Genomic DNA, 13,096 nt, shown 5'->3' with positions numbered 1-13,096 from the left:
AATAAAACTGAATCGAATTAATAAGTTACTTTAACTTTTAAGTGTGTAAAGAAAAGTACAGGAATTAAGTTTAACCAAAAAGCAAAAACACAAGAGGGAAAAAACTGAAGACATGAGGAGGCAGAAGATACACCAGGAAAAGCAATTACCAAAAGAAAGAAAGAAATGACTATAAATGAGACATGAGAAGGCTAACAGAGTAACAAATAGGACAAATACAACAGACACCAAGCTCCATGACAGTGTTGCGTTTAAATAAAGATAAGCATGAGTAGGGGACAGCCGGGATGTTTGGCACACCTTGTCTTTTGTGTTATCATTTCTGTCATGCAGTAATTTAAAATACTCCAACCAGCCTCAAATGAAAGATTTAGGTAAAGTCGTTTTGTGTTGTGCCAGCAGTTCTACAAAACAGCTGTTATAGAGTAAAATGTTGAGAGTTAAATAACAAATGTATGTAATAAAAGATTTTTGTTCACACCAGAAACAGAGAATGTATACACATTAAACCAGGTTTATGCATATTTTGACCAAATAACAGTTTGTATGGGTGGTCTGTATATGTGAGTGTGTGTGCTCAAACCCTCGCCTCAGCACTCTGTGTGCTTTCCATAAACGGCTGTGATAAGGTCAAGTAGGCAAGCAATTTGATATTAGATTTCTATGGCCATACCCTTTTAATTGCCTGTATAATAAATGAGTGCCAGCCAGCCTGTGTCGCTGGTGATGCTGTCCTGCTCATCTAACTCTCCATCAGAAAGCACATTTAAATCTGTCAAATTTTCACTTTTAGCTCAACAAGAAAATGTCACAGTTTTTTCTCGTTTCTTTTTTTCCCCTGATAATTGGAAAGATAAAGTTAAAGATAGATGAATACACTGAAAAGAAGAAAGAGAAACAGAGCTCAAAATAGAGCCGACAGCACAGAAAAAGATACCAAGTCAGACTTTACACAACTAGAGTGATAACCTGACTTATCTTAACACACAGAGCCAAAAAAGAAGCAAGTAAAAGAGAGAGGAAGCACATAGGTGACTGGAAATGAACTGCATTCCCAGCATTTTGCTCACAGCTCCAAGACACACACAGAAACACACGATCATAATAAAAATTCACCTACTCAGCACTTACTTGGAGAGCATGGCAGTACACTGTCTGATATTATTTTTTCTTTACAGTCAGTCCCTGTGCACCTCTAGCATTCAAAAAGCCACTGTACAAAATACACACATCATCACACAAACACATAAAGCTGCTGACTACGTGTTTGTGTGCAGAAATGTTGATCCTGGATTCACATTTCAGAGATAGACAGGTTATTTTTGTTGTTGTTGCTACTGTTTTATTTATCTGAACATTTTGCAAGACAGAGAAATAATTACAGACAAAGACATTTAAAGTAGATTTCAGACTAGTGGTAAACACAGGATACAAGAAATTATTTAAAGGTTATAGAAAAAAATAATAATTGAATATAAAAGCTTAAATGTGTTTTTCAGCGCTGAAATTTCATATGGCTTTCTCATATATTTATGAAGTCTGAAGGGCTGGAAGAAAAATTAATATGACTATATTAAAAAAATATTTTGGTACAGAAGGAATCGCTGCTTGAAGGTGAGCCTGATAAAAATGTTGTAAAGCTTAGACCTTTCATATGACATAACTTGTTTTGATTAGTGGCCTATCAGACATGCAGTTTTTGAAGACTCTGTGTGTGGGTGTAAAACTGATTTGGTTGTAGTTTTTAGTGGCTTTCTCCTGTACTTATGAAATTTTGAAAGAAAAAAGTGAAAATAAGGTAACACTTTATACTACAGGGAAATGCATGCAGACCTTCTTCCTCTATCACAGCACGATGACACTGGTGTTCACATTATGACGTCTAACACAGTTAAGCTTTCGTGCCACAAAATAATAAACTTTTTAAGAATTCATGAATTTCTTTCATACCTGTCAGCAAAAAAATACAAAAAAAGGTTAAAAAAAAAACACAATAGTGAGAGGTTTTTTTTGTATATTGCGTGAATACTGTTAGCATGTGAAGTTATTGAATTTCCAGCCGCTGTGTGAACCATCTGCTTTCGCCTGAGGCATGAGCCTGAAGCACAACAGCTTATTCCCCACTTAAGACAGTTGTTTCATCACAAATGTGATTACTGGATTCATCCTTACATACCTATAGTTATAGAATATTCACAACATACTTCATACCGTGTACATTATAACATGCCATAATAGACCCATTTCTGTAATATACTCACATATCTATATTATTGCTAATATATATTGTAATATATCTATATCACTAAAGCACTTCTGGATGGATGCAAACTGCATTTCGTTGCCCTGTACCTGTGCATGTGCAATGACAATAAAGTTGAATTCTATTCTATTCTATCCATTATGGTGTAATGTGCAGAAAGCGGTGTTAGAGTGATGGAAAAGTACCAAAAATATGTCTAGATCATACAGAGACTATAGTGTCAGTGTTTGTTTGTTTATTTGTTTGTTTGTTTTTGTTTTGGGGAGTTAGATGACCATTATGAATATGCATTACTACTAAAATGGTATTTTCTCACATTTGTATTTCAAGCAGCTTGGCATGTTAAAATTTATGGCTACGTTGATTAAACTGAAGTTCTGTCTCAAAGTCTAGTACATGTGGACTCATTCATTAGGCCACCTAAGAGGTTGCTCAGAGGTTCTCATCAGGACCTCCATCGTGAACTTAAAGTCAGACACTTTAGAGCAGGGGTCCCCAACTCCAGGCCTCAAGGGCCAGTGTCCTGCAGGTTTTAGATCTCACCCTGGGTCATCACACCTGAATCAAATGATTAGTTCATTACCAGCCCTGGAGAACAGCAAGGCAGGTTGAGGAGGTAATTTAGCCATTTGAATCAGCTTTGTTGGATCACATCTAAAAACTGCAGGACACTGGCCCTCGAGGCCTGGAGTTGGGGACCCCTGCTTTAGAGGATTGTGGGAATTTAACCAATGCATAGGCCTCAAAGACACACTCTGCATCGGCTGCTGATTGCTTTAAAAGTTATCTTGAAGACGAAAGAGAAAATGCACGAGAAGCACAGACAATGGCTGCAGTGGACACTTGTCATCATTTCGCTCCTCAAAAAACTAACATATTTTTAAATTTTATATTTTATCACTAATTATTGGCTCCACAGTCTAGTGGTTTTCTTATTCACCTACCAAGTGACAGAAAGACTTGAATAACAGGCCCCATCATGTCTTAAAGTTTCCAAAAGTAGAATGAGATGCAGACCCCCAGCTGTCAGGCCTCCTCCTGTGCAGCTCTAATTTCAGTTAAGACACCTTCACTACTTTAAAAATTATGCTTAAAACTATCCTTTTGGGTAAAGTATATAGTTGGGGCTGAATCAGGTGGCCCAGAACCATCCATCTCTTAGTTCTGCTACTATAAGCACAGACTGCTGCAGGACTTTTCATGATGCAAGCCGCACTTCGCTCCCCATTTCATTTCCCATGTGCTTATATGCCACTACTGTATGTCACTCATTTTGCATACTTTTTTCCAGTAGTTTGTGTTTTATCCTGTTTTGTTTTCTCTCTGTGCTGCTCCCAGCTGGTCACCATAGATGTCTCAGATCATTGGGGTTCTCTCTCTAGGATTGCAGGGTCTTCACCTTGTCAACTGATGGCATATAAATAAAACTGAATTGAAGTGGATAAAAACATAACTGCACATCCTTTGAAGTACGTCTGCAGGCTTGTGATGAGCTTTGACTTCTCCCTCCTAACATCCCCACGACATCTGCGGCACTCCAAGCACTCATTAGACAAATTATACCAGGATTTGTTGTTGATAGCTTTCCCATATTTCTGTTGCAATGTTTGTATGGTGTAAACTTATCTTCCCCTCTAAGCCACATGGCTCCTTCCTGTCCCCTTCCCTTGACAACAAGGAAACAGTCCTAAGAGGATAATTGGGCCCCTCAAACTTTTCTCTGGCTGTACTGTGGAGAAACTCATTCTGCTTCTCTGTAGGCGCACTTTAAGATTTCCTTAAATGTGCTTCCAAAGCCGCAGGGATCATATGCCTTCACAAACTGTCAGCTTGCTGCATATTTCTAGCGTCTTCCTGCTTTTCTTCAGCATACTATAGTGTGACACTGCAGTACAAAAAAAGTAGGACTTAAGAAAGATAGTGTCTACTTTAGATAACCCCCACACTTTAGTAAAACTTTTTTTACAGCAGAGTTTTTAAAGGTTATAAGATGACTAGAATAAGCCAGTTTTTCAAAAGATAGAAAAGGGCAAACTTTAAACAACTAAGAAGAGCTTTGGCAGATAGTTGCAGGGGGAAAGGACAGACAGTTTTGTTTAAAACATCTGCCTCTGATCTGCACTTATAAACATCCACCTTCTCTGGCCTTTACTTCTGTGTCTGCATGTGTGTTTGTGCATTCAAAAAGCAGGCAAGGAGACAGTATGAGGTGTAGAGTGTGTTTGTTTTTGTGTGTAGTCTGGCACTGTGCCATCCACCTTGCACGGGCTTTTTTAGATGGACTCAGGGGAGCTTTTTAAAACATCCAGCGAGCAATTTCATTAAATCATCTTATTTATGATTTTTTTCCCCCCTCAGCCACTCAAGGCTATCTTTGCTTCTGGTATAAGATTGAAATTTTTAAGCCACAAAAACCATCACTCTAAACAGCCAAAAAGCTTCCTGAAAGCGATGACAGAAAAAAAAGTCTGTATATTTTAGCTGGAAATTTTGTTTGTGGGATTCGTCTGTTTAGAGTTATTGTTTTAGAGATGATACTGGCAGTGTCGGCGCTCAGTTTTCAGTGAAACAGCAATGTGGGAAGTATAGAACAGTGTTTTATCATCAGCTGCTAAATTAACCCGTTTAATCCCAACGGCAACAATTGTTGCCGTTTTAACCCCCTATTACATTAACGAAATTAAGCATATTGTGTGTAGGGGAAAATCTGAGGAGTAAAATGCATGCACTTATTTTGCAGGGAAATTGGGGATTAAATGGGAACCATAAAAATCTTTCCATATTTTACCAGGATTGGATTGCCAGACATTGCTACAGTGAATAGTGTCTGTACCCTGCCTCCCTTTCAGCTTGTTATTGTGTTGCAGATCTATGATGGATATCAATCAGCAGCACGTGTAACACCTGGGGCCAGGTCTGCCTTTAATGTCTTTATAGTTGGTTTGCAGCCACAGCTGCGGTGATGTGGACGCTGTACCAGTCTGTCCTGGTGAAGAGAAAGCTGAGAAGCAAAGTTGTTGAGTTACCGCTCGATGTATGTCGCTAACCTCACCTATGGTCACAAGCTTTGAGTAGTAACCGAAAGAACAAGACCAAAGACATAAGCAGTGGAAATGAGCTTTCTTCAAAGGGTGGCTGACTTCTTCCTTAGAGATAAGGTGAAGACTCCAGTCATTTGAGAATGACCCAGATAAAACCACTACTTCTCTACATTGAAAGGAGCCAGTTGAAGTTGCTTGGCACTCTGACTAGGATGCTTCCTAGGTTGGATGTTCTGGGCATGTCTTACCGAGAAGAGGCCCCGGTGACCCACAACATAAGTGGAGAGATTATATCTCTCGACTGTGTGGCCTGGTAACCCCTCAGCGTTGCCCTGGATAAGCTGGAGGACGTGGCTGGAGAGAAAGAGGTCTGAGGTCTTGTTTGCTGTGGAGGGTTTGTGACATAAATATTAAAAATAATAAAGGAAATATGTAAAAGTAGGATGTACCCTCACTCTTTTTGAACTCCACATTTTGAGGCCATAAAGGTACAGTAAGCAATTTTAGGGGGTTGCTTAAAACAAAACAAGAATGTTGTGCTTATAAATAAGTACATTGATTAGTGTGATTAGTGTGTATTTATGTCTTCCAACAAAATTACTGTGTTCTCAGGAACTATTAAAGCGTAAATCTATTAAAGATCCATAGGAGCAAGCACCAGTTTGTGAATCTGTCATGTTGCCCGGCATCCTGAATACAGGGAGTGCAGAATTATTAGGCAAATGAGTATTTTGTCCACATCATCCTCTTCATGCATGTTGTCTTACTCCAAGCTGTATAGGCTCGAAAGCCTACTACCAATTAAGCATATTAGGTGATGTGCATCTCTGTAATGAGAAGGGGTGTGGTCTAATGACATCAACACCCTATATCAGGTGTGCATAATTATTAGGCAACGTTCTTTCCTTTGGCAAAATGGGTCAAAAGAAGGACTTGACGGGCTCAGAAAAGTCAAAAATAGTGAGATATCTTGCAGAGGGATGCAGCAGTCTCAAAATTGCAAAGCTTCTGAAGCGTGATCATCGAACAATCAAGCGTTTCATTCAAAATAGTCAACAGGGTCGCAAGAAGCGTGTGGAAAAGCCAAGGCGCAAAATAACTGCCCATGAACTGAGAAAAGTCAAGCGTGCAGCTGCCAAGATGCCACTTGCCACCAGTTTGGCCATATTTCAGAGCTGCAACATCACTGGAGTGCCCAAAAGCACAAGGTGTGCAATACTCAGAGACATGGCCAAGGTAAGAAAGGCTGAAAGACGACCACCACTGAACAAGACACACAAGCTCAAACGTCAAGACTGAGCCAAGAAATATCTCAAGACTGGTTTTTCTAAGGTTTTATGGACTGATGAAATGAGAGTGAGTCTTGATGGGCCAGATGGATGGGCCCGTGGCTGGATTGGTAAAGGGCAGAGAGCTCCAGTCCGACTCAGACGGCAGCAAGGTGGAGGTGGAGTACTGGTTTGGGCTGGTATCGTCAAAGATGAGCTTGTGGGGCCTTTTCGGGTTGAGGATGGAGTCAAGCTCAACTCCCAGTCCTACTGCCAGTTTCTGGAAGACACCTTCTTCAAGCAGTGGTACAGGAAGAAGTCTGCATCCTTCAAGAAAAACATGATTTTCATGCAGGACAATGCTCCATCACACGCGCCCAAGTACTCCACAGCGTGGCTGGCAAGAAAGGGTATAAAAGAAGAAAAACTAATGACATGGCCTCCTTGTTCACCTGATCTGAACCCCATTGAGAACCTGTGGTCCATCATCAAATGTGAGATTTACAAGGAGGGAAAACAGTACACCTCTCTGAACAGTGTCTGGGAGGCTGTGGTTGCTGCTGCACGCAATGTTGATGGTGAACAGATCAAAACACTGACAGAATCCATGGATGGCAGGCTTTTGAGTGTCCTTGCAAAGAAAGGTGGCTATATTGGTCGCTGATTTGTTTTTGTTTTGTTTTTGAATGTCAGAAATGTATATTTGTGAATGTGGAGATGTTATATTGGTGTCACTGGTAAAAATAAATAATTGAAATGGGTATATATTTGTTTTTTGTTAAGTTGCCTAATAATTATGCACAGTAATAGTCACCTGCACACACAGATATCCCCCTAAAATAGCTAAAACTAAAAACAAACTAAAAACTACTTCCAAAAACATTCAGCTTTGATATTAATGAGTTTTTTGGGTTCATTGAGAACATGGTTGTTGTTCAATAATAAAATTATTCCTCAAAAATACAACTTGCCTAATAATTCTGCACTCCCTGTACAGTAGTTGAGATGAATTATGTATTTGAACTGATCGGATTCAGTTGACTGAAATCTGCAATTTACTGACATCTAATGGTGAGATTTTACACACTGTACCTTTAATGTTAGTATTTTGGCAGTCACCATTGCCTTAGTGTTGGGACAGAAGTTATATTTAGACCAGAATATGGACTGCTAATGTTTTTGCTATTGCCGCTCCTAGACTCTGGAATAACCTCCCGGATGATGTCCATACCTCTGAATCTATTCAAGCATTTAAATCACGCTTAAAAACCCACCTGTTTAATTTAGCCTTTGAAGCACATTAGTTTGACTGTCATCAGGCCTGCACTACACTATGTTTCTGTCATTATAATTGTAATTGTACTATTTGTCCCTTGTTTCTGCCTACATTGCAGTTATATTGTGAAGCAATTTGATGTACACTGGTCTTTTAAAATGTGCTATAGAAATACATTTGATTTGATTCCATTAAGGATTGTTTAGTGAGCTGCATCCCAAAGACATAGATACAAGCTGATTAGTACTAAGTATCAGACTAATACTACTAACACTGCACTCACAAATTGAAGCACAAACTAGCAATTATTTTGTTCACATTTTTTGATAATTGCATTAAAGTTTTCTTTATTTGTCTAGCTAATGCTGCTACTTCCTATGATTTAAGGAGCACTGACTTCTAGCTGTGCTCCAGTGCCAGGTAACATGGTCCCTTGTGTGCACTAACGTGACCTTTTCATATCACTGCTATCAGGCACAAACACAACCAATCAAAATGTGATTGGAGGTTAAGCAGTTAAGTTAATCTCCTTGCTTCATCTTCTTTGTCCAGTCAGTCTAAGATGTAAACTGATTGCATTATGGTTTAAATGGAACATGTACGGTGTAATATCTCATCCACCAGTGGAAAACGCCATTCCTATGGCAGACATCAGCGCAGACAGATAGTTGTGTGAGAATGAGAGTGTGAAGCTGAATATCCCAGCTAGTGTGTCTTTGCTTCTCTGGGAATGCTCCATTGACTGGCTCAAAGATTAATTTAATTCCCACATTGAGGACCTGTGGGCATTCATCTCTCTAGCTACAATAAACACACTACAGCAACCAAAGCTATGTGTTTGTGTGGCTCGCAGAGGTTGATGGTCTGTGATATAACATTTCTCTTTGGAGACAGAGAGTTTAGCTGACTGTGCTAGTGATCTGCTGTGCAAGTGTTCAAGGGTAATTAATTTTGGCTCTTCTGGCTGGTTTCTCAGAATCAGGATGCATTTATTATTATTTTACAAATAACTATGGCAGTTCTCTGTAAATGAGTCAATACCTTGAGACTACAGTAGAAACATAATGTCCCATTTACTGCTTGTTGGTTGTAAAGTTGATTAAAATCTTTAACATACTGATATAAATATTTGAATATTTTTTCTTCACTGACTAGTAGAGCGTTGTAATATGATTTCAAGCAAAAATCAATACAGTTCTATATTTCATTTTTGTATCGTGAATTATTTTCTTCAATATCACTAAAACTTTTACAGAGTTACACACTATAAGAAGTTGGAAACATGTACAGTATGCCTACTAGCCACATGATTACATATTTATCTCTAGACGTCTATAGTCAAGTTTTTATAGGAATCTATGCAGGTTAAGCGGCATAGATATAAATGAGTGCACCCCTGTTGTTTCTATAGGAATTAAGGGGCTAAACAGCAGCGGTGGTGCTAATCAGTTGCACTTAATTAACTGATTATCAGCAGATGTGACCCCCAGCGCAGGTCGTTGCTGGAGGTTTGCTTATAAAGGCAAACATTTAGGCAGGTTGTTGGTGTGAACCATTCGGGTGTGTGTCAACACCATCTTCCCAGGGACGTCCCAGTAAATTCATCCTAAGCTCAGACCGTGCAATGATCAGAGAAATTGCAGAAACCCAAGAGCTCAGAGTCCACAAGCCTCAATTAGCATGTTAAATGTTAAAGTTTATAAAAATACATTTAGAAAAAGAATGAACAAGTATGGCTTGTTTGGAGGGGTCCCCGGGACCTCTTCTCTCTAGCATCCAAAGTGGAGACGTTTTGCTAAAATCCACAGCACAGTTGTTATGCATTTGCTTTTTTGTTTAGTTTTGTTCTATTTTTTGAGGAGAAAAAAGAAACTTGAACCACCTTCAGCAGGTTTTTAAAAAACAAACAAACAAACAAACAAAGGCTTAAGAAGACAGCAAATGAACGTGATGTAGGAACTTTTGAGCCGATATAGAAAACTACGTGTATGTTGACTACAACTATTGTATTTTACATATGTGTCATATTTAATTTCATTTCACTGGTCTGAAATGGTCTTAAAGGTCTTTTCTATTATCATTTTTTAAGCTTGTGCAATATTTGGCCTAAATAGTTTTCTTCTATAGATCCATCATAATCACCAGAACCACACACATTTCTAAGTCATCTTGGCTTTCACTGCACATTAAATGCAGAGGTGACATCGTATTTAATATGATGCTGTGAAAATGTGTTGAATTAAACAAAAATGCTTTGTGGCATATAAAGACACAAAATACAAGATACATTTACCATGACCTCTGAGCTGGTACTATGTAATTTCCTCTACTTCCTTGGGGGTCATGCAATTTTAGATCTTGTATGTTTAAACAACAGCAAATGGAACAAATCTGGTTATAATTATTTATACATTTTATCCCATTTCTGGTGTGTTTATCTTCAGGAGGTAAACAGAAAACTGTACAGTTATTTTGCTACTGCCGGGTCTTTCAAAGGTCGACAAATCCCCAAGGAAATATTCTTAGTAAGAAACTTTTCCTCCTCCTGTCAACAATAATGGATAGTGTTCTTTTTTCAGAGTAGATTTGCACCCAGAGGGGCTGTTTGGCTGATGAGGTAGAGATATTGCATTTCCTTTCACACTGTAATTGGTCAGCAATGCATGGGACAAAATTACATTTTGGCGTTGTGATTTCTCCAAAGGGCTGATTAATATTAACAAGCAAAACAGATTCTTTGATGTCAAACTTCATATTTGCATGTTGCACAGTTCAGGTGACCTTTATTTTCTTCTGAGTTATATGGGATGTTGAAATTCATGAGACCATAAATATTACCAAAAATAAATTTAAAAAAATTAGAGACAGCGAGAGAAACAAAACCACCTCCTTCTATATCTTTTGTTCTTTTCTTCTCATTCCTGTTTTTGGATTATATGAAAGTCAGAACTTGCGAGGTCATACTTCTTACATGTTGGTGTTCAATTCTCCTCTATCATCCAGTGACCCGCTGAGCTGGGCATTAAATCACTTCTGTCAGCCAGACGGCTAATAGGAGCCAAGGTTGAAGAACTTTGGCTGTGTTTCTGCAGTAGCGATGAAGAGCAGAAAATGTGCCTTTATAATTTAAGTGTTGTTGTTTTTTATTCTTTCTTGCAGTCTCAGCAGAAGTGCATTGTGATCTTTGCCTTGGTGTGCTGCTTTGCTGTATTGGTGGCCTTGATTTTCTCTGCCGTGGACATCTGGGGTGAAGACGAGGACGGGATCACAGAGGAGAACTGTAGCAAGGATTGCAGGTGAACACTGCTGATCTGTAAACACACAGCTGTAGAACACCCAGAGTGGTTTCCAAACTTTCTGCCTCATCACAAGTTAAAAGCTAAAGCTGATTTTTTTTTTTTCTTTATTAGAATTGCAAGAAAATTATTTGCAAGAGGTCTGAAAAGTTGGAGAAACTAAAAAAAAAAATTAGGCTGAGAAACACTGCATTCTTTTATGTTGTGAATTATATCAGTAGTTTTTCATAATTATCACATTTTGACCCTTTTGACTTTTTGTCATAAGACCTTCAAGCATTTTTCCTTTCGCCTGTACTTCTCATTGTGTTTGTTCTATTATATTACATTTCCCATTAGTCAATTATAATGGAAATCTGGTTTAAATTGATAATAAATAGATTTACAGAATTTAAAAGTTACATCAGTTTCCAATGTTTCCACTGATATCTATCTGTGCTGCATCAGCAAGGGTATAGATATCATAGTCGGGAAGTTTATTTATGTTTTAAAATTCAGTATGTGCACTGTTGACAGCATTGTAAGGTCACAGGATCTACAGTGAGCTCACAAATCAGGAATAAAGGCTTGCAAAACAGTGCTGCTGGAGCAAGTCCTACAGCCCTGAAATGACGTAGCATTTTTCACTTGTGATTCCCTCATCACAGAGCCAACAGGTTTTTAGGGTTGGGGTTCTAATTTTTTAAGGGCTTTTGATTGGATGCCTGAAACGAGCTCTGTATTTACACAAGCTTCAGAAAGATTAAAAAACAAACAAAAAAACAAACAAACATCTGCAACAAAACACAAAAGTAAATGCCGCTCTCCTGAACTTTGAAGCTTTTATGATATTTGGTAACAAGTAACTAAACAAGTCAACAGAAGTCAAGGACGTGGTCCCGGCTATTCAAAGCATCATGCCAAACACAGAAGTTTAGTGGTGGAGATCAAATTAAATCAATTAAAACATTTTATGATGATCATCAAAAAAATGTAAACGTGGCATTTTTGTTTATTTCCCACTGAGCTTATTTTCTGATGTAGTCAAGGCGACTTACAAATTAGCATTTGAAATCAAATAAAAAGTAATATAAAAATAATACAATAAAATAAAAATCCCTGTGACATTCTACGCTGATATCACCAGGTGGCAGATGGAAATAACACACACAAAAAGAAACCTCAGAGCTGAATAAAATTTAACAAGCTGTAGTTTGAAAATGAGACATACAGTGATTCCTCTGTTTTTACAGGGTTTAATGTGGATAGCACCAAAATGCTGTACACTGCAGGCAGACTTTCAAACTAAAGAAGCATCAAAATCAAAAGTATCAAAATGGTCAATAGAAGTTTAACGAGACAAATGTGAAGACAACTGGAGGGAGACAAACAGCAAGCAAAACTAACACCGGACAAAATGAAACAAGAAATACAGACATTAATACTAACACTTAACAAGTAGGAGACAAGCGAATCCAAAGGAAAAATACTGAACATGGGTTCAAGAAGACTCATGAAGACAAAAAAGACAAGACCAAAGAAGAAACAGATGGAGGATGAGTGAAGGAACTTCAGCTACTAATAACAGAAACAAAGCCATGAAGCAAAACGGGAATGAAATCATCCAAGATGGCACGGGAATTAAAAATAATAAATAAATGGAATAAATAAATAAATAATACAAATCAAAGCTTCAAACACCTGGAAATCAAAACCCGAGCAGAAGCTGAGACTCAAATAAGTAAGTCACTCAAAACTAGAGATCACTGAGATGTTTAGATGCAAGTAGACGTGCGAGATATAAGAAGAAGCAGTTAAGTACAACAAAGGAGCGAAGCATTTACTAAGAAATGAATATCTTTTGAGACTTCGGTTGACATGAGTTAAGTAGCTTCTCTTTTGCTTGTCTGGGCCTTGGCAACTGTAATAACCAACTGTCTGGAATTGTTTGCATTATAAGTGAGTTGACTGTT

General features: G+C 38.3%; 1 protein-coding gene across 2 annotated transcripts in view; it reads left to right on the top strand.

Moving 5' to 3' along the window:
* LOC120736768 (inactive phospholipase D5-like) overlaps positions 1–13,096 on the top strand; it is a 75,757-nt gene that overhangs the window by 41,472 nt on the left and 21,189 nt on the right. For both annotated transcript variants that reach the window (XM_040037044.1, XM_040037045.1), the window contains one exon: positions 11,008–11,144. In XM_040037044.1, coding sequence (XP_039892978.1) covers positions 11,008–11,144 — 137 coding nt within the window. The remainder of the gene's footprint in view (positions 1–11,007; positions 11,145–13,096) is intronic.

The sequence above is a fragment of the Simochromis diagramma genome, unplaced genomic scaffold (assembly GCF_900408965.1).
Source record: "Simochromis diagramma unplaced genomic scaffold, fSimDia1.1 OVJJ01000330.1, whole genome shotgun sequence".
In the NCBI taxonomy this organism is placed as follows: Eukaryota; Metazoa; Chordata; class Actinopteri; order Cichliformes; family Cichlidae; genus Simochromis; species Simochromis diagramma.
Note: the sequence above shows the minus strand (reverse complement) of the source record. Positions and strands in the feature narration are given on the sequence as shown.